Source organism: Ostrinia nubilalis, chromosome 24 (assembly GCF_963855985.1).
Source record: "Ostrinia nubilalis chromosome 24, ilOstNubi1.1, whole genome shotgun sequence".
Lineage (NCBI taxonomy): Eukaryota > Metazoa > Arthropoda > Insecta > Lepidoptera > Crambidae > Ostrinia > Ostrinia nubilalis.
This window is the reverse complement of record NC_087111.1, coordinates 9,720,782-9,745,984: the sequence shown is the minus strand read 5'-3', so window position 1 is coordinate 9,745,984 and position 25,203 is coordinate 9,720,782. Positions and strand designations below refer to the sequence as shown.

Sequence of the window (25,203 nt, the reverse complement as noted above, 5' to 3'; positions counted from 1 at the left end):
AGTGCGAGCTAGGCAGGTAAAGTCCACGCACTCTTGTTATTTAAATAATCGTTTACTTTATGGTTTCATGTTTTCATAAGGATTTTCTTAACCTTTAGGACTTTGAATTTATGAATAGGGAGAGGGGGGCATAGTGGAAGGGGTGGGCAAAGCGAAAAATTTGATTTTACCAACACTCTCTCACCCAACGGCACTCGTGCTTCACGTAAGCCAAGCACAGGGCCGACCAAGGTCATTGACCAAAATCAGTCCGGCTAGCGCCATCGAGTAGGCTACATGACTGCGCGATGTAGATCGAGTGAGTTTCTTGCGAAATTCAAGGATTTTGGAGGCTGGATATTATTGTGAAAAGTGAGTAGTGATGGTATTTTTATTATTTAAATCTAATATCTGTTTATCATAGATTCCTTTGACATTTTGTAGATTAAACAAATTTTAATACTTTCTTAGTTATCAATTGAAAACTGTAATTATTATCAAAAAGGCAAAGTGGAAAAAATTACAAGGGGGCAAAGTGGAATGATTCTCACACAGAAATATTTAATTTGTTTTTACAGATGGTTCATTTATTACAAAAGAAAAACGAACCAAGGCTCATGGACAAAAGATCAAATGAGAAGAGCGATGGAGGAAGCGAGTCTTACCACAGAATAATAATAAGTACTACGTACAGAAGTTTTACTTCGCGAAGGTATTTAAAAAAATGTATGCTCAATGTCATTAACAATATGGTGTAATTTAGCCTGTCTCAAGAGTCAAGCACCATTTTGTTGACAAACGTCAGTGATCGGCACTGCGCCGAAGATTAAAGGGATTATGTGCAGATTATGTGGGCAGCGGTAGGATCAGGAGGCGGAGGCAGGAGGAGATTCGGTGCTGGAGGTGGGTGCTTATCCTCAAGAGCACTGAGTGTTTCCTGGCAGTCGACGGCGACAACATCGTTGCTAAATAAAAGATTGGCGGCTCCACGGAGATCACCATCGCTAACTTTTGATTCAATTAATTTCATGGATTTATTAGAATTTTGGGGCCGAGAGGGAGGAATAACAATGGAATGAACGGAGGGATTTAGACGGCAGTTTTCTTTTATTTTTTGTGTTAATGACATGCTATTATTTTGATTTATATGTAGGATTCTATAGGAAAACGTTAGGAGTTCTGCCCAGCTCTCAGTCGTGTTTACTCTAATCACATGCTCGATGCAATGTGATAGAGCAACAGCGACTGAAGGCCGTGCAGAACTAGGGATTCTTTTCAAGAGTGGAAGTGAATTTTTTAGGTTGCCGAGAGTTTGCCAAAGAGGTTGGTTAGCCGGGTGTGGAGCTGGAGAAACTGCTGGTAAGGAAACATGAGGGGATTTATGACATCTGCCAATGTGTATATTCAATAGAGATGAAACGGATATCCGGCAACTATCCGGTAGGCCGGATATCCGGCCTAAATTTACTATCCGGCCGGATACCGGATAGTAACTCACTATCCGGCCGGATACCGGATATTAAAAAACTACGACAATTTCCTATTAATAAAATTAAATACATTAATCTTTGAGGTAAATATCAATAAAATGGTTTATAATAATGACGGCTTTTATTTAAAGTCCAAAAAGTTACAAAAAAGCCATTCTTCAAAAAGCCTTTCAAAAAACTAATTTCTTTTTCTGGGCTATTCACTCTAATGACGAATACATAAATACAGGGTGGCCCAGAAGAAAATTCACTTTTGAAAATTGAAGGAAACGAAAACTGTACATTATACTACTTTAACTATTGCATTTTGAAGGAAATTTAATGCAATTTATTTTTAAATTTACCTTTATTAAATTACATCGCCCAGGAGATTTCCTTGACGCTTACAACATTCGATCAACATACATCAAAATCTTGAAATGCGTTCGTTAGAATTACCTCGAAACCTATTAAGCAGGGATGAAATCTCACTGCCTCTAAGAAGCGCTAATCTCATTCTAGCAGACTTCTTTTTGCGGGGTTACCTTATGAGCAGAGTATACTCTAATAAACCAAAAACTCTGCAGCATTCATCCATCCTGAATCCATTTCGAGGTAACTCTAAGGAAAGTTTTCCAAAATTTTGATGTATGTTGACCGAATGTTGTAAATGTCAAGGGAATCACATGTACGATAAAATTTATAAAAAAAGGAAAATTTTAAAATAAATTGCACTAAATTTCCTTTAAATTGCAATAGTTAAAGTTCTACAAAAATGTACAGTTTTCGTTTCATTGAATTTTCAAAAGTTAATTTTCTTCTGGGCCACCCTGTAGTAAATAATAATATCTGTTAATGTCGAAATATTGCCAAATAAAAAAGACGATCTTTTTTTCACTGATGGTTTGATGACATGATGCATGCAGTTCAGTCAGATTACGCGCATTACGCAAGTAAACTAATTTAATTTTCGCTATTCAATCACACACTCACGATAGCAACCGAAATCGCACGAATTGATCTGCCCCCTAGACAAGTGGCAAAATCTGACATTCTATTCGGACTGATTCGATTTTCGAAGTGTGACTAGTTTAGTGTACTAATAGACCCACTGATCGCGTTCGAAGCACCTGTGCGGCGCTAAACTCGTCACGACATGAAACGAGACAATGGGCCAACTATCCGGCCGCCGGATATCCGGCTATCCGGCCTAGCAGCTGGCCGGATATCCGGTATCCGGTATCCGGCCAAACAACTATCCGTTTCATCTCTAATATTCAAGCCCCGGTTACCTTTCAAAAACCGAGGCTGTGGGCAATGAGGGCATTGTACCAGTTGTACGTCGTCGCTGCCAGGGATTGAAGAACTTGCCGACATTCACGTCAAGACAAATAGAGTAATTATGACGCTAAACTAATAAAAAGGATTCCAAAAACTCATAAAAAATAAAATATAAAAACACAGCACATTTAAACATCCCATATGTCATCATTGTTATCAACACGTCACGTCGTCGGCTTGGTTGCTAAGCAGCGCAGTTAAACAGCGAAGAACCGCGCATGCGTGGACAGCGCACGCCGAGGAAACGGTGACGGGTTGCCGTAGCGCATGCGTTGGATTACATCCGGTTATTGGCTGGCTTACGGCAACCCACGTTGTCAAAAAGGGCGTCCTTGGATACTGTCAATACTGGATGATGACTGAAGATTATCAAAACACAGCTCAAAACAGCCACGGGGGAGTCTGTCCTTATGCACAAGACAGGCCTGCCACTTACTGAAGGGAAATATATAGTCCAGGGGCTCGAACGCACAATAATAACACAGAAAATATTATTTTAATCGGAGCATTCGAAGCGATCGGTTGACAGTTGACAATGAAGAATGTTTACTAATTTAGTTTTTTAGCTTTCTGTATTCTCTGTTAAAAATAAAAAATACACGTGAAAGAATTATTTCGATTCGTCCATTAGTTTCCAAGATATTGAAATATTGAATTTTAAAGGTGCGGGCGGCGCACAGTGGTCCCGATTTAATAAAACATGGACATTGATGCTAGAGGCACGAAAATTTTTTTGATGGTTACTGCTATGATAACTAATAAGGCAAAAAAATATTACATTCCTACGACGTCTATTTCGTAGTAAAAAAAAATATATAGATATTTTTTGTATGGAAGAAATTACGTTTCTGTCAATTTTTCGAAATTCTTTAACGATGTCAAGATGCCGATCACACATGTTATAAAACAAGTGATTCTGAGTATTTCATGCGAAGATACTTGTCACTTATCTCTGCGTACTTTTGAGTTATCGAGGGTTGAAAAATCGATTTTTTTATATTAAATATTTCCACGAAAAATTGCCAGAATTACAATATGGTGTATAAGGGACACTTTTGATGACACATAACAACGACTCGCACTCGCGCGCGCTCGTATGCATTAACTTTTATTAAAATAAAAAAAAATTAAAGGAAATACTTAATACAACGTTGTATGTATGGGTCCGCTGGCCGTCAAAAAGTAGCTTATACGAGAGGTTGCCCAATTTACAATATGTCCATCATTGATAACTCACACAAATATCATCTCTCTCTGAAGGATAACAAGTTTTTTTTGTTTCCTTAAGCTCTTGACAGGATGGAAGCCCATAAATACTCTCTGAAGCGAGAATGAATCTCAAATTGCGATATTGCCATTTTGACAATTTACATGATGTAACTAGCGCTAACGTTTATCTTCAGGTAGACACAGTTTTAAGTTAAAAGATTGTCTACTATTTCACACTGTTCTTCATTTTGGAACAGTTCTTTGATTATAGGTAGTCGCTAATTTCGTTTTGTTAGACTCTTTCAGTTTAGCACATAAAGCGTAAACTAATTCCTCCTCAGAATGATCTAAAAGTGTTAGAGAGCGCCTCTTCTTCTGCAGAAGAAGAATTTTGCATAAATCTTCAAAAGGTTTTTTATTTATACTAAAAGTCGATGGTTGCACATCTACTTCCGCAGTCTCATCAACTGGAGCGTCTTCCTCAGTATTAACGTTGTCTATGCGTTGTGTTAACTCGGTAAAAAACATTGTTTAAATCTATATTTTTACAATTCGGCCAGACAATTTCAGAGTCTAGCCAATGCGAATTCTGGTGCAAAAATGTCTTTTGGGCTCTGCTGGAAGCAGACCAATATCTTCTTTGATATATTTCTTGTAAAATTACGACTTAATTATTTGATAATTACTCAAATCTTCGGAAGACAATTCAATGCCAATACGTTCGTCATTTTAGTCTTTTGAAGATTTATGCAAAATTCTTCTTCTGCAGAAGAAGAGGCGCTCTCTAACACTTTTAGATCATTCTGAAGAGGAATTAGTTTACGCTTAATGTGCTAAACCGAAAGAGTCTAACAAAACGAAATTAGCGACTACCTATAATCAAAGAACTGTTCCAAAACGAAAAACAGTGTGAAATAGTAGACAATCTTTTAACTTATAACTGTGTCTACCTGAAGATAAACGTTAGCGCTAGTTACATCATGTAATTTGTCAAAATGGCAATATCGCAATTTGAGATTCATTCTCACTTCAGAGAGTATTTATGGGCTTAAATCCTGTCAAGAGCTTCTGGAAACAAAAAAAACTTGTTATCCTTCACAGAGAGATGATATTTGTGTGAGTTATTATCAATGATGGACATATTGTAAATTGGGCAACCTCTCGTATAAGCTACTTTTTGACGGCCAGCGGACCTATACATACAACGTTGTATTAAGTATTTCCCTTAATTTTTTATTTTATTTTATTAAAAGCTGATGGCGCGCGCGAGTGCGAGTCGTTATTATGTGTCATCAAAGGTGTCCCTTATACACCATATTATAATTTTGGCAATATTTAATATCAAAAAATCGATTTTTCAACCCTCGATAACTCAAAAGTACGCAGAGATAAGTGACAAGTATCTTCGCATGAAATACTCAGAATCACTTGTTTTATAACATGTGTGATCGGCATCTTGACATCGTTAAAGAATTTCGAAAAATTGACAGAAACGTAATTTCTTCCATACAAAAAATATCTATATATTTTTTTTTACTACGAAATAGACGTCGTAGGATTGTAATATTTTTTTGCCTTATTAGTTATCATAGCAGTAACCATCAAAAAAAATTTCGTGCTTCTAGCATCAATGTCCATGTTTTATTAAATCGGGACCACCGTGCGGCGGCCGGCCCGCCATTTTATGCGCGTAACGTCACAAATTTGGGTGTGTAATGTATGATATAACTACATATCATATAATACTTAGAGGATATACCTAACATCAAATTATATAAAATCATTTAATATAATAATTATTTACTATAATAAACGAATAATATAATTTTAAAACGAATAATTTTAAGACAAATACTAACTAACAACTGATATAAAATGGTTTGATATAATGAATATTTTCTATAAAACTTACAATGTATACTATTTAAAACAAATAACATTCAAATCATATAAAAATAAAATGTGTAACAATCAAATGAGATAAAATTCTTTTCCTATAAAACTTACCTAAATCATATAATAATAATAATTTTATATGAAGTTCAATTCTTATAATAAGCATTGCATGCAGCAAGCAAGCTAGCAAACGAGCAAGCAAGCAAGCAAGCTAGCAATCAAGCTAGCATGCAGGCAAGAAGCAGGCAAGCAAGCTAGCAAGCAAGCTAGCAAGCAAGCTAGCAAGCAGGCAAGCAAGCAGGCAAGCAAACAGGCAAGCAAGCAGGCAAGCAAGCAAGCAGGCAAGCAAGCAAGCAAGCAAGCAAGCAAGCAAGCAGGCTAGCAAGCAAGCAAGCAGGCAAGCATGCAAGCAAGCAGGCAAGCAGGCATGCAGCATGCAAGCAGGCAAACAAGCAGGCATGCAAATTTGACTAAAAACTTGAGACTTCTGTCACGGCTCCGGCACTGCGGGGCTCTGGCGGTCCCTCGCGTGCTAATCGTCGCAGATGGCTTTCGCTCGACACTGCGTCTTCGGCTTGCCTCAGCCGCGGCGCCTCGCTTCCAGCCACCTGCTCCTCAGCCCGCGGGCCGCCTCGCCCCTCCGTGCCTACGCGCTTCTAAATTACACTCTAGGGGTAGGGCAGACAAGACTACGTGGAGTCGGTTTTACGGCGATTCGTTTTTGTCACTAAAGTCATTTTTATAAGTCAAGCTAAAGAAGAACATACTAAAAGTTATATCAATCAGAAATTATATCAATTAAAGAGTATACCAAATAGTCGTTATAACAAATAATATTTATTTTATGTAATGATTATATGAAATATTATTTATATTAAACAAAATTACATGAAATGACTCTTAGATTAAGTAAGGTTTATATCAAATGTCTTTATGCGTTTTGATTGGTATCTGAAATGACATTATTAGAAATGATTCATTATATGAAGTAAACATTATATGTTAAAAAATTATATCAAGTGTTATTATAACATACGTTTATTATACAATATGAACGTTATTGAAATGAATTTATATCATATAAACTTATATAAACTGTCACGCACCCCTCAAATTTGTATGGGTGGAATCTTGCAAGCTGAATTAAGACCCACTTCCGGACAACCGATTAAGCTGAAATTTCGCATACACATGTAATTTGGATGACTATGCAATATTATGATGACATGGAGCTAATCTGATGATGGAGCTGGAAGGTGGCCATAGGAACTCCATAATAAAACGACTTAACTCCATCGAGTTTGGGCTCGTTCGTTTTGTATTGACGAGTACTTCAATTCTATATAGTAATCAGGGTCTGATGATGGAGCTGGAAGGTACTTCGCAATAAAACGACACAATCGCATCAAGTTTGGGTTTGGTTCAATTTTAATTTCTGTGATGAGTCTGGCTGTTAATATGTATAATATGTATGTATTTACAAAAAAAAAAATGTATTTAAGTATGTTTAAATCCGTTGTCTAGTGAGCGGACACTGTGAATGCTGTATAGGGTATGCAAAACCGAAAGTTTATCAAAAACCGATTTTTTTTTCGGTTTCCAAGAAAAAAAACCGGTTTTCGGTTTTTAATCGGTTATTATCGTACTATTTTTTTTTCAATCAACTAGTAGTTACATACAGCGATTTGTTACGTCCTATCCGTTTTGTGTTAGATTACATTATTTAAGAGAGGGTTATAACAGTTTTGATAAATTTAGCTTATTCATTAGGCATTATAGGCACATAATGAATAATGACTTGACTTACTTATGGTCCTATGTCCCCTAGATGGGGCAGAGGGCGTCCACAACAGTCCTCCATCGCGTTCGGTCTTGAGCTATGTGTTTGATCTCGCCCCAAGTCTTGCCGATCTTCTTCGCCTCGTCTGCCACAGTGCGCCGCCAAGTTTGCTTGGGGCGACCACGTTTGCGTTTTCCTTGGGGGTTCCAATCCAGAGCCTGCTTGGGGATGTGATCGGGATCCCTTCGGAGAGTGTGGCCAATCCAGTTCCACTTGCGGCGCTTGATCTGCTGGTCGATCGGAATTTCGTGGCAGCGTTCCAATAGCTCGACGTTGGAGATTTTCTCAGGCCAGTATATGCCGAGAATTCGGCGAAGGCAGCGGTTGACGAAGACCTGCAGCTGGTGCGAGATGACCTTGGTGACCTTCCACGTTTCACACCCATAGAGCAGCACGGATTTAACGTTGGACCCGAAAATTTTGATCTTGACCCTTCGGGTCAGTTTCCGTGACTGCCATACGGGGCGAAGTTGTGCGAAGGTGGCTCTAGCCTTGGCAATACGCGAAGTGATGTCCTCTTCGGTACCTCCAGTCTCTGACACGACGCTCCCGAGGTAGGTAAAATTGTGGACACGTTCCACATCCTCTGCACCAATCCGTAATGGTGTGCAATTCCTCACTCCAGATCGCATCTCTTGGGTCTTCCGGCAGTTAATTTTGAGCCCCGTGATGCCCGCCTCTCGATGTAGGTCATCAATTTTGGATTGCATATCGTGATGCGTGTGGCTCAGCAAACAGAGGTCATCGGCATAATCTAAGTCTTCTAAGACTCCGATTATACCCCACTCTATTCCACGCCGTTGGTTTTGATATGCACGACACATGACTCCATCCAAGACTACCAAAAAGAGAAGCGGCGAAAGCAGGCAGCCTTGCTGGACGGCCGCATGCACCTCAATGTCTTCGGAGATGAGGCCGTCGTGAGTGACTTTACAAGAATATTTCTTGTAGATGGCCTTCTGTAGATCGATAATTTTCGGCGGGACACCAATGTCAGCGAGTCGCGACCATATACTTGCCCAATTCAAAAACTATAAAACAAAATCACTTAATTTAAATATAACAGCAAATAACACTAAAGTAGAAGAAGTAAACAACATAAATTTTCTAGGTGTAGAAATTGATTGTAACTTAAATTGGAAAGCACATATCGATAAAATAAATAAAAAAATATCCAGTTATTGTTACGCTTTATCGATCCTAGCTGAAACTACTTCCACTAATGTTACTAGAGCAGCTTATTTTGGTCATGTGTACCCACTGCTGACTTATGGTGTTATTTTTTGGGGAAACTCGACTAATATTCAGTCAACATTTATCCTACAAAAGAGATGCTTGCGTATTATTTATAACATGTATTCTGATGAAACACTTAGAACTGTATTTAAGGATAAAGGATACTTAACGCTGACGAATATCTATATTCTAGAAATTACAGTTTTCATAAAACAGAATACCGAGTGGTTTCAATGTAAATCTTCCATTCGTTCTAACTTACGTAGTAAATATATAAATGATATTTGTATTCCTTCAGTTAATAGTTATATTTTCTCTAAAAGTGTGCTATATACAGGTACGAAAATATTTAACCATCTACCTTCACATATTAAAGCATTGAAGCAACCTAAATTTAAATCTGAGCTTAAAAAATGGTTAACAATTAATGTTTTTTATAGTCTAAATGAATATTTTGGTACCAAAAATAATTAAACTCTAACTTTATTACTGTATTTTAACTATTGCATGCCCGATATGGGTAACACTGTTGTAACCTTTTTTTTGCATTGTGACCAGCACAAATTGTACACAGTTTTGGGCAATAAAGATTATTCTATTCTATTCTATTCTATCCCACTTTAGCGTATCAAAGGCTTTTTCGAAGTCTACAAAGGTAAGATAGACTTCCCTTTGCCATTCTGATGCCTGCTCCAAGATGATACGCAAAGTATTGATCTGGTCGGTGCACGAGCGGTTCGGGCGGAAGCCAGCCTGTTCCCTACGCAAAAGAGGTTTAACGGCCCCCGATAACCTATCCAAGATAATCTTGCAGAAAACCTTTGACGGTATCGAGAGCAAAGTGATACCTCTCCAATTGCTACACTGGCTTAGGTCCCCTTTCTTTGGCACAGTAATTAAAAGCCCCTTATTCCAGTCGTCTGAATAATGAATAAGCTAAATTTAACTCAAGGGATGGTAGTTTATCTCCATTGTACGTAATAATTATCAACGAATACGTTTTTAAAATTCATTACTCTATCGGTTTAGTATTTTGTTAATTACCACCATGTACGTAATGTACATCAAAAACGTATTTGTTTACAATTACGATTGATATAAGCAATATCTTAAATTAAAAAGTAGAATAAAATGTAAAAAGCTTTATTTGTGAACGTTAGGTGGTATTTCTGTAAAATTTCAATACACTAAGTAGGTATTACAGTAATAAGCTTCTGCAGATATCGCAAATAAATGAGATTCAATGTTCAAAACAATTCAGAAATAAAAACTGTTCAATTCACTCACACATTAGGTTAATTATTCACTGCAATAATCACCAACTATCTGAATCGCGGGGTGGGTCATGTCAGGTGGCGGGCGCGGGCAGTACGAGTCTTAAATAATTATCGGGGATTCCCCGTTCAAAGGTAAACGACGGAGTAACCAAGTGACAATGTTGCCAAGTTATAAATTGTAAAATAACCAAATATTCGTCTAATATCAAAATACCCAGGTTATATTATAATAAAATGATATTGCTTATTTATGGAATTTGTTACGTGTATACCGATAGAAAAACCGATTTAAATCCGGGTTTCGATTTTTAAAACCGGTTTTAGAATTCGTCGAAAAAGGGCGGTTTTTCCGATTTTTCGGTTTCCGATTAACCGGTTTTGCATTCCCTAATGCTGTACCCCCAGTGAAAAGGGATCTAACTCGACTTAGATCAAAATCGACTTTATAACATAATGTGAATCTCTGAAAAATTAGCTACTTTTTAGTGTCCGACCGAAACTAGTTTTACGACCGAAACCGAAACCGAAAACGAATTTCGGCGACGGTGTCTATTTCGGCCGAAACCGAAACTGAAACTTCCTTACAAGGCTCATATTTTGAGGAAAAAATAAAGAAAACGTTATTATAATCAGTCAGTCTTTATTGTTTTCTCTTTAAATTGCATTAAAATTGAACGTATAAAGCGCCTTTTCACTCTAAAAGGTATCAAATTATGTATTAAAAAAGAAAAAGAAGGATTTATAGTCTAGATTTTTTTTTAATTACATACTCGCAATATTCAGGAAATCTACATAACCTGCCCCATGGTCGGGTCTTTTACCTTAATAATTTCTCAAAACAAAATTGGTAGTACGTAAGTTAGTATCTACTGTAATTGCCACTTGAATACCTTGGTGATAAATACTAAAATGAACTTTGAAACTCTGAATCCATAATATTATCACCATGAAATGCACTATAGTCATTTCATTACTAACTACCTACCTAACTAATATTTGTTTACGTATAGAATTTGTGAACCAAAAAAAAATATAGGTTAGATTAAACTTGATTTTTTTTTATCTTTACTACCCGCTCTTATGTTATAACGAGATAAAACTTACAAATATAACAGCAAACAAAAAAGCGAGCGAATCACGAAATTGGCTCTGATCAGATTCATTCACTCTTTCAACGCGCCGAACATGAGCGAAACTCCCGAATGCACATTCGGTTTCGGTCGTAATTTCGGCAAGTTTGCCGCCGAAAACGAAACTAAACCGAAACTCATGTTTTTACCGAAACTCAACCGAAAACGAAACCGAAACCGAACATTCGGTCGGACACTACTACTTTTGTATCTAATCGGTATATTTCTACGACGTATAGAAAAGAAAATAATTTTGTGCCAAATGATACAAGTAAGGCTTTGTGAACTTTTCTTTCGTGTATATTGATACATGTCTACTTTTAACAAAGTGTACCGGAGGCTTCTTTCACTTTTTTGTTGTGTCAAGAGGTATGACTCGTGTTACTACTTTTTACACGATTGAAGTTGTGCAGATTGAATTTGTGATTAACAATATAAGATGACGTGTAAAATGTTGTAAGTTACTTAGATCAAAAACATTTGAAAATCGCAACTAATAATTTGATTAATTATTTGGTGTAAAATGATACAACTTAGCCCAAACGTCAGATTAAAGGAAAAAATAATGTCGTAGTTTATAAATCAAAGAACTTTAGTTAATAGTTTTAATAAATCTACTAGTAAAACATATAATTGAATTCATAGTGCCTAACGTTGTCAATAAAAGTACTTAATCAGTGCATTATCGAATTTACAAGAGCTCCAACTACCAGAAATCTTTATAAACAAAACTCATCACCTTTGACAACAAATTGAACTGGGCGAGTCATGTCGAGAACAAAATAAAAATGGCCTGTATAGCATTCCATCAGTGCAAGAGACTCATTGTTTGGCTCTCTTACACATATTATTATGGATCACTTGTGTGGTGGCACAGAACACAACTATCCACAGCAAGATCAAAACTCCAAAACCTGCAACGCCTAGTAAGCATAGCGGGCACTAGTTGTATGAGAACCACTCCATCGACATCACTTGAGTACCTTCTGAATCTTAGATCTTTAGACCTCTTTATTCAGGAGGAAGCGCAAGCAGCCGCCCTAAGACTTAAAGGTAAGAACGGCATATAAAAGCAAAACAAGGAAACAGGACATTCCACGATCCTGCACAAAACCCTAATAAAAGAAATACCTCTCACCGAGGCACCCATCGACAGAATTCCCTGTGTTCACATCTTCGACTGGAGATATAATATCCAGCTTACAACGGAAACGCAAGATTGCTCTGGAATCAATGAAGTTAGGATATACACTGACGGCTCCAAAACCCAAAAAGGTACGGGAGCTGGTGTCTTCTCGAATTACCTAAATATACTAAGAATATCTACAACACTAGATACACACAATACAATTTTCCAAGCAGAATGCAATCAGAGCAGCACAGGCGATTGCAACCATAGACATCCGAGGTCTGAATATAAAAATAATCTCAGATAGTGCAAGCAATACAAAGCAACTTAATATACTACATTATAATACTTATATTGGAATGCCATGACGCGCTCCTAAGTTATTGCAGACGCAAATGGCGTTACCCTGCACTCCTGAAGTGGATCAAAGGGCACAGTAACTCCTTGAGCAACGACGCAGCAGATGAACTGGCCAGAAGGGGATCGTACAGGACGGTATTTGGTCCGGAACAATTATAATGCCGATACCATAAGCACAGATCAAGACCTGGCTGCGCTCCAAAATAGAAAAATAACACCACACAGAATGGAAAGATTGTGAAAGATGCAGGCAAATAAAGATGCAGATATATCGAAAAAGTTTTCCCGCAGCCTCATAAAACTAAACATGGACAACATCCGCAAGGTCCTAAGTGTAATAACAGGTATGTTAAACAAACACCTACACAATAAAGCTGTTACAGACAGCCTACTGTGCAGAATATGCATGGAGGCAGAAGAAAAACCGCAGCACGTGCACAAGGAGTGCACAAGCGTAGCAATCAACAGGCTCAAATTCTCCAATCACCAGGGTTGCTGCAGAAGGCCTGTAGCGACCTAGATAGGCTGCTGCTACCTGGAGGGATCTGGAGCGGTTGGAATAGGAAGATAAACTACAAATAGCGCACAATGGTCTAATCAAGAGGCTAAGTGCAATATTCGATTGCCCTGAAAAACTAACTACGAAAGTCCTTATGAATGGATACTATGTATAAAGTAAATAATTATGTAAATGGCATGTGTTGCTGGACTTTATCTGCTTAGTTCGCAAGTATAACATGTCTTGTTAATTCATGTCTCTATTGATTTAAGAAGATTCCCGCCGTAGGCAGTTCGATATTTTCAAGTTATTTATGATTTAAGAATAGGCTGACAAGGGTGGCTAAATTTATGTCCCAAAATAATTGTAGGGTTCAAGTAATACTAGGACGTGTTAAAGGGCTTTTTAAAAGCCTCTTTATTGAAACCAAATGCATTTTATGACTTTACTTTTATATTATCCTTCTGTAGCCAAAAGGCAATCAATATTGCTTGACATCACCATCTCTGGTCCAGGGTTTGATTCTTATTAGGGTAATTGTAGAAAACAAACTTTTCTCTGTCTCCTGTCTAATTAGTTGATGTGAAACCATTGTTGTTTCTGGTCTTTACTACACAATTGCTTCAGCTATACTTTCTTTAAAATAGGAGATAATGTATGTGATTTAGGCCGATATCATTCATGGTATATGGTGTAATAATTAATAAAATAGTAGTTTCAGATCAGAATAAACATTTAAGGAGTAAATAATTAGAATTCAGTCTCAAATTCTAGCCTTATTCCTTTACAGTCGCCACTTATATCACTTTACACAAAATTATTAGGATACTTAGATCGCTATTATGTAAGTTAGATCAGTTTACACATTTTATTTCTCACCACAAAATTGGTGTTTATTGATATAAGTAATTTTTTTTGGACTATTTACCCTAAATGACCTGAAATAATGATTCCTCATAGTGTAATTACTTATGTTTGTTTCACAACTTTTTCTAAAATTGAAGAAACAAAAAAATATCAACAGAAATGGCGTAAAATGTATCACTTTACACTTGTTAGCGAGTGGTCAATTCAGTGTGGTGTAAAATGATTTATGTCCCATTATATCACTTTACACGAATGTAAAGTTGTCGTGCATGGTGATATAACTAGGTTTTTATTTAATTACGAAAAAACCACATGCTATATTTCCCAAACTGGCACACTGCCTAATCATATCTAATATTACCTTTCACCTAAAAAATATTTCACCCAGTTATCTCTAATAGCGACGAAGCAGGATTTTTTTTAACTTCAAATGCGATTTCCCAAAAATCACCATTTTCGACTTAGCTCCCTTTTCACTGGGGGTACAGAATGTACGTCACGCGGGGTCACGTGACCGTCGGCGGGACTCGATATTTTAGCGAACTTTGAATGCCTATAAAATCATAACTACTTGGTATTTTTGAATGAAATAAAAACAAATGTATTTGTGTATGTAAAAGCTTAACTGTAACAAAGGTTTCAAGTGATTTTGCATACCTAGTCCGCCCCCGCCCTCTATCTCGAAAACGGTTCACCGTATAAAAAATTTTTTTGAACAAAATTTGTAGAGAATTTTGTATTCTACAATATTGATAATAAATACAAATAGCAAAAAACCCATAGGAAATGAGATATTTCCAAAAAAAGCGCAAAAAACCGATTTTTGTGACCTTTGACCTTAAAATTTAATAGTTGCTTACACCCTACCATATGTAGGTTTTGAGACAACTTTTAGGGTGTCAATATACAAGTATTTACAGACTTACAGCTGGGTATCTCGAATTCCGAGATTCTTACCGAATTTAAGCTTAAATGACTGGACTAATAGGATTTTCGAAGTCTGGTGCCCAAAGGATGTTGGGCTAGCCATTTGAAGATGATAGTTGATAGTTCTTACCATGAGCTAGATACTAATCGCCCGTCTTCGGTACTAATCGGCGTATCTAGCTTTTTCAGCCTAGATACGCTAATGTACGTGATGTAAAATAAACCTCCCTGCGGTTAATCCACAGCCCATAATGAAAAACCACATAAATAACTTTCTCTGATTTATTTTAATGCACATTTAAACAGATTCGAGACCACCAACAAAAACACGTTGGAGCTAGGAGTAGGTCTCAATACTTATTTTCAGCTTTTATTATTTTTAGCCTTAATTATTATTTTGTAGCCTTTATTATTTTTGGCCTTTAAACAGATCCGAGACCACCGACATTATACAAGTTGGAGAAGTAGGTGATCTTGTCTTCCATGTAAGGAGTCGGATCGGTGAAGTTGAACTGGTCAGGCGAGTCTAGGTTCTGGAACTTCAGGTCCGTACCAGTAGCCGGCCAGTCGGTGGAGCTAGCTGGTGATCTGAAATAAAAATATAATAATTTTGAAGATGCACCACAGCAGTGTAAAATACAGAAGAAGAAGAGAAGTACTCAAATGTTATCCTGAAGGAATTGAGAGTTCTGCTAAATTATCTTACAAGAAGGAGATAAGAGTGTTAAAAAAAATACAGGTCTGGTTTCAACTAAGGCGGAGCGGATCGGAGAATGGTTTTGAATAACCAATCAGACTTCATTATTCAGGAAACCAGAAAATCTGATTGGTTATACAAAAATACTTCTCCGCTTCTCTCCGTCTTGGTGCAAACCGGGCCTTATCCCCGTTAATCTCTGACTTTGCTCCTATTTTTGCTGATGAAGAAAACTCGTGTTTTCTCCTGCAGATAAAAAGAAATATCTTACTACCAACAAAATAGAATACAGTTGCAAATTACCCGTTGATAACGAAGTTGGTGATGAGTTCAGTCATCTTGGCTCTCATTTTGTTATCTTGGCTTGTAGGCGCCAACTCGTTCTCCTGCTGCGGTCCAACGAAATGATTAAATCTGAAGAAGTATGGAAGGTCTTCTACGTGAGCTGCTCCTGTCCAGTTCCGGTTCAAAGCGTCCTTTATTACGCTTCTGTTGTTCTCTCCTGGGTATGAAAGCTGAGACAGGTAAGAGTTCGAGGCATTCGATCTCAACCTCTTAAGAGTTAGTCTCTGTGCTGGGTACTTCCAATACGAGTCAGTCGCTGCAAATAAGAATTTCTCAAGAGTTATAAAAGTCACGTTGAAGTATTCCGCTAGCTGCAGCGTCGTCAGAGCCGGCACCGTCAGTGGGTTCGCTGAGAACAATAAGTTCTGTGGTAATGTCAATGAAGGCACCAGCCTCAATTTGGTTTCTATGTTAACCTCTTGCAACCTTGTTTTGAAAGTTTCAGCTTCATTACTGCAGAAGCCGATCCACAAGGGGTAGTTTTTACCAGCTCCTGCGTTCAAGAGGTCTTCTGGTGATGCTGGTATGACAGTTGTGAAATTTGGTTGTGGTTTCTCAATAACGGGAGCAAAGGACACAATACCAAAAAAGTCTAACAGGACTTTATTGCCCCGCAGTAAATTCTCTAGAGGAGCTGCCACGAGGTCCTCGTAGATCTTCCTTGGCGTTTGAAGCGGGTTTATTCCAGCAGCAGGTAAGAAGATGGCATTGATGAGTTTCACGTAGGATTGCGAATAACTGTAAAAGCTAGCAATGGCTTGTCCGCTCAATGCTATTGCCCTGAAAATATATTATTTGAATTTATACTAGAGCTGAAGAATCAATATTGTATCGTCTACAAAGAATACAACGACTTGAAGTCGTCCTTTTATTGCCATGCCTTAATTGCCTTGTATCTTTTTATTGATACTCGCCGCAGGACTTTTAATGTTTACCTAATTGTGTCTATTGTATGTTTATTTTACCTTTGGAAAAGCCCTTGTGTGGCATTTGAAATAGAAAGCAGATGAGTCATGACTGCTCCGGCACTCTCCCCGGATATCGTCACTCGGGCAGGGTCCCCTCCGAAGTTCCTGATGTTACTCTGCACCCATTTGAGAGCTGTGATGCAATCCCTCAGCCCGTTGTTTCCAGGTATGTACTCGTTATCCAAGCTCAAGAAACCGAAAACGTGAAGCCTGAAATGGGAACAAAATTAAAAAATGTTGTCTAATCTTCTCATCAATTTTCCAGCATCGGCAGACGTCAATCTATGAGTACGTTTAGTCGCACTTGATTGGTATTAGGTATGTATTGGTGTAATATGCATTTTATTTTGAGCTGTACATAGAATATTCATTAGTAACCTGTAATTAATAGTAACCAAGATAACGTTTTTGGTCATCAGATATTCAGGTCCGTGCACGTCAGCGTCCCCTGAGCCGTAAGAGAACGCTCCTCCGTGGATCCAAAACATCACTGGAAGAAGGTTGCTTGAGTTGCTGGTTGCGTTGATTGCGGGAAGGTAGTCGTACGGCACATGGACGTTGATGCGAATGCAGTCTTCGCCGCTGGACAGGGGAGCCACGAGGTTGTTTGGGGTGTATAAAACATCCACTTGGGCGCAAATTGGACCGGCCTCCGTAGCGTTGAAGAGTCCATCAAAAGATGGAGGTGGTAGCAGTTCCTGAAAAAAGTCGAACTTTAGTTGTTTGTGGATCTTGTTACTTAGTTTTCATCAAACTGTTTAGATCGCAGAGCATAAAAAATAAGTAACCTAACTATTTATTCATTCAATCATTTGATATTATGCTCGATCTAACAGCTTTTAATAACCGACCTTTTAATAAAACATAACCTCCAGGGATCAGGTAAGCGAAAAATAGGTACCTTGAATCGGAGTTCCCCTAGCGGCTGCGTCCCATATTGCATTCCTCTGAAGCTGGCGTATTTCGCCCCATTGGTGGCGTTTCGGATCCTCCCACACACATACCCCTGCTCGGTCTTGGCGGCCACTTCACAACCAGTGAGATCCGGAATGGCGGCGTGACACGCTGTAACAAATATTTGAAGCTAATTTTCCACTAAAGGAATAGTCAAGGTTCGGCCAAACCAAATTTGTCATGGCATACGTTCTGGAATGCGAATGCGGCAGTGTGAACAATTTGCCATCGCGTATGCTGCACGCGTTGGTTTGGCCGAAAAACGGTGCAAAAGGAAACTCTATTTTTCAGGGAACTAGCTGGTAGCTGGATGATGTGATATCGATCTGCTTGGAAGATGGAAGATAGAAGAAATTGGAAAATAGCGCTGCAGTTTTCTAGGGAACTGCAAACATGGTAGTTCTCACAGTCCCTCTTTGGTAGCAAGATGATGTGCTATCGGTCTACTTGGAAGAAAGGATAGTCCAAAACAAACCGAATATACGAAGTTCTGTTAAACTTTTCGCACGGGAATACAATAAGTGTTAGGTTTTAATAGAATAGAATAGAAAGTATTTATTTGTCTCAAAACAGGTTTCATTTACAGTTTTTCACAAATCCTTACTAGAAATCCTGGAGTTGCACTGGTGGCAAGCAACAGTGGGTTTCGTTTTTAAATACAATCTTACCTGAAACGGACACTAGTGCCACTAATAATAAATTGGCGGCACTCATCTTGAAATTCTGAGAGAGAATGAAATGTAGTATGCAGTTTGATTTTTTATAAGGAATTTATAGACAGTTGAATTATTTGCAAAGCTGGTTTTCGCTGTTAAATAAGCTTATGTATCATTATGCAAATTGAAATTAACAAATATTTTATGTTTTATTAAAATATAGGCTGTAGTTTCAGTGGGATTTTGATTATTTGTTTTTGCCATGGTACAAAATATACAGGGTGACTGGAACTGAACCCGCCATAGCTAATACGCGTATAGAGAAGGTCATTTGCTAATTATTGAACCTTACTTCCTATGGCTAAAGTTTTATAGTTTAGGAGATATGTAAATTTTTACTTTTTTCAGATTTTTCCGAAATTTGACCTAAAAACTGCTTCAATTTTTTTTCTCGCATGATTTCAACAGTTTTTTTTATTTGATATTAATATCGAATATGTCTTTATTCAAATAAAATAAATTTCTGATCCAGATAATGATTGAATAGCTAGTTACGAGCCGCCAAAGTCTAACAAAAGTACAAACCACAATAAAAAATTCTACTTCGAATTCGATTTAAAAAAAAATTAATGGTGATAATGGATTGTCAATAGTCTTAAAAATTTCTCTAGCTTCTCTTCTTTCCAATGATATATCACACGTTGTAATTAGATATTGAAATTTGTCAAAAATTCAAAGTTTATGGAAGAAAGTGGAGTAATAATACAAAAATTATCCATACAAAGTAGATTTTGAATTCTTTTAAACTCTTTTCTTCATAATGTGATTATTATAATTTATAAATTCATTATTCAAAAAACACAAAAATAGTTATGAAAAGGAGTATAGCAGAAAATATTGAGATGTTTGAAGAAACTTTGTATGGATAATTTTCGTATTATTACTCCATTTTCTTCCATAAACTTTGAATTTTAATAAATTTCAATATCTAATTACTACGTGTGATATATCATTGGAAAGAAGAGAAGGTAGAGATATTTTAAAGACCATTGGCAATCCATTATCACCATTAGTTTTTTTTTAAATCGAATTCGAACTTGAATTTTTTATCGTGGTTTGTACTTTTGTTGAACTTTGGCGGCTCGTAACTAGTTATTCAATCATTATCTGGATCTGAAATTAATTTTATTTGACTAAAGGTTTATTCGATATTAGTATCAAATAATCAAATCGGTTAAAATCATGCGAGAAAAAAAAATTAAGCAGTTTTTAGGTCAAATTTCGGAAAAATCTGAAAAAAGTATAAAAATTGACATATCTCCTAAACTATAAAACATTAGTCATAGAATGTAAGGTTCAATAATTAGCAAATGACCTCCTTTATACGCGTATAAGCTATGGCGGGTTCAGTTCCAGTCACCCTGTATAAGAGTGACATAATCCGCTCGACTAAAGATTTGGTCGAACCAACGTGATCAGCCTGCGTGTGCGATGGCGATGGCGATCAATGGGTTTAGTCCAATCAATTATAACCACGATAGCCGAACGGTGAAGGGGTCGGACAGGCCGACTCGTGTCGTGATCCGGGGAACGCGGGTTCGGTCCTCGCCATCGCACGACTATTGTGGTGAGCTCACTCGTGACACAAAGCATATTTAGCTTAGTACGAGGGGCTGACGGGAGTATTAGTAATTTGTGTAATAACAAATTCTAATTAATAATCTTTTAAAAAAAATCGCCTTGCAGTGAACACCAGCTGCACCCGTTGGTTTGGCCGAACCTTTAAAACTCAATGCTGGATAGCGTGATAAAGCTCTCCATGGCTAATCTTGGTATTTCTTTACGAGAACGAATCGGAAATGAGGAGATCCGTAAACGAACTAAAGTCGCTGACGTAGCCCGACGGATTAGCAAGCTGAAGTGACAATGGGCAGGGCACATAGTACGCAGAACTGACGGCCGATGAGGCAGCAAGGTTCAGGAATGGAGGCCACGTACCCTAAGTGCAGCGTGGAACGTTCATTGTGGAATGATGACATCATAAAGGTACAAACCTTTTTCGTTATGCAAATCCTTGGGAGAGGCCTTTGTCCAGCAGTGGACGTCATTTGGCTGAAACGAACGAACAACTTAGGAATGGTGTAGCTTTCTATTGATTACCTACTTAAAGAGTTTCAAAATCGTTTGAGTACTTCCAATAGTTTCCTTTAAATAAGCATTCGACTTTATTTCTTCCTATATTTATTTATTTGCGAACGTCCACCCACAAGGTGGACCGAAGACATCATAAAAGTAACAGGAAGGCGCTGGATGCAGGCCGCTACCAACCGGGCAGCATGGAAAGCATTGGGGGAGGCCTATGTTCAGCAGTGGACGTCCTATGGCTGAGATGATGATGATGATGATATTTATTTATTTATTTATCTACTAGTTAGCGGCCGCCCGCGACTTCGTACTTCGCGTGGATCCCGTTTTACCCCCTTCATCTATCTTACGCGGTTTAGATTTTTTCATACAAATGTTTTTTCCCGCTAACTCCCGTTCCCGTGGGAATTTTGCAATATCCTGTTCTAACTAAGCTTTAAGTTTACTAAGGTACCTGCATGCCAAATTTCAAGCGTCTAACTTAAGCGGTTTAGATTTTTCATACAAATGTTTCTTCCCGCTAACTCTCGTTCCCGTAGGAATTTTGCAATATCCTGTTGTAACTAAGCTTTAAGTTTACTAAGGTACCTGCATGCCAAATTTCAAGCGTCTAACTTAAGCGGTTTAGATTTTTCATACAAAAGGATTTTCCCGCTAATTCCCGTTCCCGTGGGAATTCCTAAGTATACTATAACCTGCCCAGGAGTATGAAGAATAATTGTACAAAGTTTCGTTAAAATCCGTCGAGTAGTTTTTGTTTCTATAAGGAACATACAGACAGACAGACAGACAGACAGACAAAAATTTTACTGATTGCATTTTTGGCATCAGTATCGATCACTAATCACCCCCTGATAGTTATTTTGAAATTATATTTCATGTACAGAATTGACCTCTCTACAGATTTATTATAAGTATAGATAAGTTGATTTTGACTCTTTCTTTAGTAAATTGCATCTTATTAAATAAAAAAAATACTATCTTCTTAATTAAGTTTTAAGAAAAAAATGTGTACGCTGTAACGTGAACGACTTCATAAAATTGTTTTTGCCTACAATGGACTACGTAATAGAATACTAATCAATCTATAAATTATACTAATGTCACTCACTTTGTCTAGGTAGGTATATTTATAAAGATCATCTATCTAATAAACTAATATTATAAAGCTGAAGAGTTTGTTTGTTTGGTTGAACGTGCTAATGTCAGGAGCTACTGGTCCATTTGAAAAAATATTTTTGTGTTATACCTACACTGTGAAATTTTAGTTTGTTTTCCCGCGGCAGATCGGGCGAGATATTTTTGAAAAAAAAAATGTTCTCAACTAATAAAAAAAAACCATCAACCTACATGAAAGCGTAAGAAACGATAGTTTTTTTTTACAAATTGTGACGTATTGCCTGCCTCACGAAATCAATGTTTAAAGTAAAAGAACCTCAGTAATACCATAATACCTACAGCATAAACTGAATCGCACACGCTCCGTATAGGCTAATTTTTTATTTGAAATAAAAAAAAACTTCGTACTTCGATAGTCAACGATAGATGACGATAGAACTTTTAACTTAGGTATTGCAGAATATTTTTGCGGTTCGTCCTGTATTCCATGTGTTTGGATTACACGTGTAATCCATAAAATTTGGCCTATATTTACCTACCGTTGTAATTAAAATGTAAAAATTTAAGTTATGTAAATTTTAACACGCTCACTGCGGCACGCTTTTTTAAGAATTTTCATTTTTCGGAACCTTATAACTTCTGAACGGGCAACTTTGGGCGCGCGCTGTTAGTATAAGATTATAGTCAACAAGCCATAGATCAAGGCTCAAGTAGTTTCAAAGCAAAATCTGTCAAGGCTTAGTCGAAATCGACAACTTTATGTTTCATTCCATACAACGAAAATGAAAAATATTTTTTTCCAGCCAAACTATTGGTTTTAGAGAAAAACGTTTAATAATATTTATTCATCAGAATACCATACCCTATCGATAGGTATTTTTTTTAAACAGAAATTGTGAAAAAAAAATCGCTGATTTTATTCTTTTAATTTTATTAAAATGTGTTTTTAGCAGTAATTTAAGGTTAATTTACTATTTAATTTAATTTTATTTTCGTTAAATCTTTAAAGATATTCCAAAAAAAAGTCACTTTTACTTACTTTTTTTTAATTTTTCAGAACCTCATAACTTGTGAACGGGCAACTTTGGGCGCGCGCTGATAGTGTAGGATTATAGTCAACTAGCCATAGAACAAGGCTCAAGTAGTTTCAAAGCAAGATCTGTCAAGGCTTAGTTGAAATCGACCACTTTATGTTTCATTCCATACAACGAAAATGGAAAATATTTTTTTCCAGTCAAACTATTGGTTTTAGAGAAAAACTTGTGCAGCATTTATTCATCAGAATAACGTAACCTATCGATAGGTAATTTTTTCAAATGGAAATCGGGTTTAAAGGACCTGATACGTTTTTTTACAAATATTTACCGTGTTTGACGAAAAGTCCAAATACATCCATCCCACACCAGCATTTAGCGAGCATTATTTGCGCCGCACAGAAAACTACATAGATGCACGTGAAGTCGATTCGACCCGATAACGCAGTGAACGTGTTAACTTGCATAATGCGTCATTCTGAAAATTGTATGTACATATCGAAAACCCATGTCGAAAACTATACATACATCGAATGACCTTGTTTGTGGCGAAAGTGTGGATATACGATTTTATGGTTTATACCAGTATGGCCCAGTTTAATCGTGCCTAAACAAGTCATGGTACCGAATTACACCGGTCAACAAAAAAAGATTTTTTTTTTTTGCGCGTGGATTTTACTTATTATATTCTGATTATATAAGTAAATTTATATGAAAGAAGTGCGATTACAAATTGAAAATATTTGCTTTTTAACAAGTTATAGCTATTTGAATTTTCCATCTTCATAGTAGAATGTCTAAGATGCACGTCACATTCTCATTGGGACACATTAAATTTATAAAAGCAAATTCAGAACAATTTTTTGTTGTTATTCTTATTTCTAGGTATCAAAGCAATAAAAATAAGCTATGTATAACCCGTGCGCAAAAATACTGTAAACAGTTGTTATTTATTTATTTATTGTATGTTTACAGACAAGTCCAAAACACACAAGCTATATATCCATAGAGTGACTGGTTGTCCAAGGAAAAGTCGAAGGAACCCGATCACATGGTAGGTCACCAAGCGCTGGACCGGCAAAGTGAAATCGGCAGTGGGAGACGGCGTATGTGACTGCACCAGACAGTTTGCCAACAGAGAGAGATGGCGGGAGATCGTGCGAAAAGTTGTGTCCGCCTCTACAACCGATGTGAACAACGCCTCAACGTGACCATGACTGCTCTGTCAAGAGCGAAACTAATAAGAAGAAGAAGAGAATACTATTGCGGAAAACATTAGCATCACAAAGGCTATACTGAGTCCACCATGGTCCAGTGTAGTGTCATTAAGTGCCACTTGTGGTCTAAACTGAATAAATATTTTTGATTTTGATTTTTGATTTTGTACTCGCGGCGCCTATCCGTCAGAAATGGAAGCACATCGCCAGGAGAGCTACCCTCGGAGATGACATCACCCCACCATGTAGGTACCTCGTCAGCGCAACCACTACTATCCTGACAAGTGTCCGACTAAGAAAAAAAATTGGTACTATGAGTATAAGTAAAAATACAATATAAAAATTAATTTATATTGCAACTCCTGTGTAGCCAAGATCTACTACACAATAGATTAATTAAAATTAGATTAGATACAATACAATACAATATAGACTACAAAATGCACATAATATGAGGTACCTTTAGTTTCAGCCGGTGCAGCTGGTGAAGCTCTTCTATAGCTTATCATCATCATCATCATCATCTCAGCTGTAGGACGTCCACTGCTGAACATTGGGGGAGGCCTCCCCCAATAGTGCTTTTCATGTTGCCCAGTTGGTAGCGACCTGCGTCCAGCGCCTTCCTGCTACCTTTATAATGTCGTCGGTCCACCGGTTCTACAGCTTATATTATAATCTATTCTTCTTGCTAAATTAGTCTTTAGAAAATATTTTACACTAGCTCTATTTACTTTAGTGCTTTAGCTACTGGCTGGCGAGTGCGACTTCCTACAGTTACGAATAGACCTACCGAATGGAACTTAAAAGCTCTTACAAAGCTTTAAATCACAAAAGCTCGCCGTAGCGCAGGTATGGTTGATTTGACGCACACTGGCCATAAAAAACCTTACGTCAAGCACAAGTCAAAAA

The 25,203-nt window shown here is 37.4% G+C and overlaps 1 protein-coding gene across 1 annotated transcript; it reads right to left on the bottom strand.

Annotated features, from left to right (window-relative positions):
• Positions 1-15,427: 15,427 nt before the first annotated feature.
• LOC135083607 (juvenile hormone esterase-like) lies at positions 15,428-18,888 on the bottom strand. Its single transcript, XM_063978305.1, has 6 exons — positions 18,792-18,888; positions 18,071-18,234; positions 17,548-17,867; positions 17,167-17,379; positions 16,160-16,981; positions 15,428-15,747 (listed from the first exon to the last, which is right to left on the bottom strand). Exons 1-6 carry the CDS (start codon positions 18,835-18,837, stop codon positions 15,582-15,584), a joined length of 1,731 nt encoding a protein of 576 aa, XP_063834375.1. The 5' UTR covers positions 18,838-18,888; the 3' UTR covers positions 15,428-15,581.
• Positions 18,889-25,203: the final 6,315 nt, after the last annotated feature.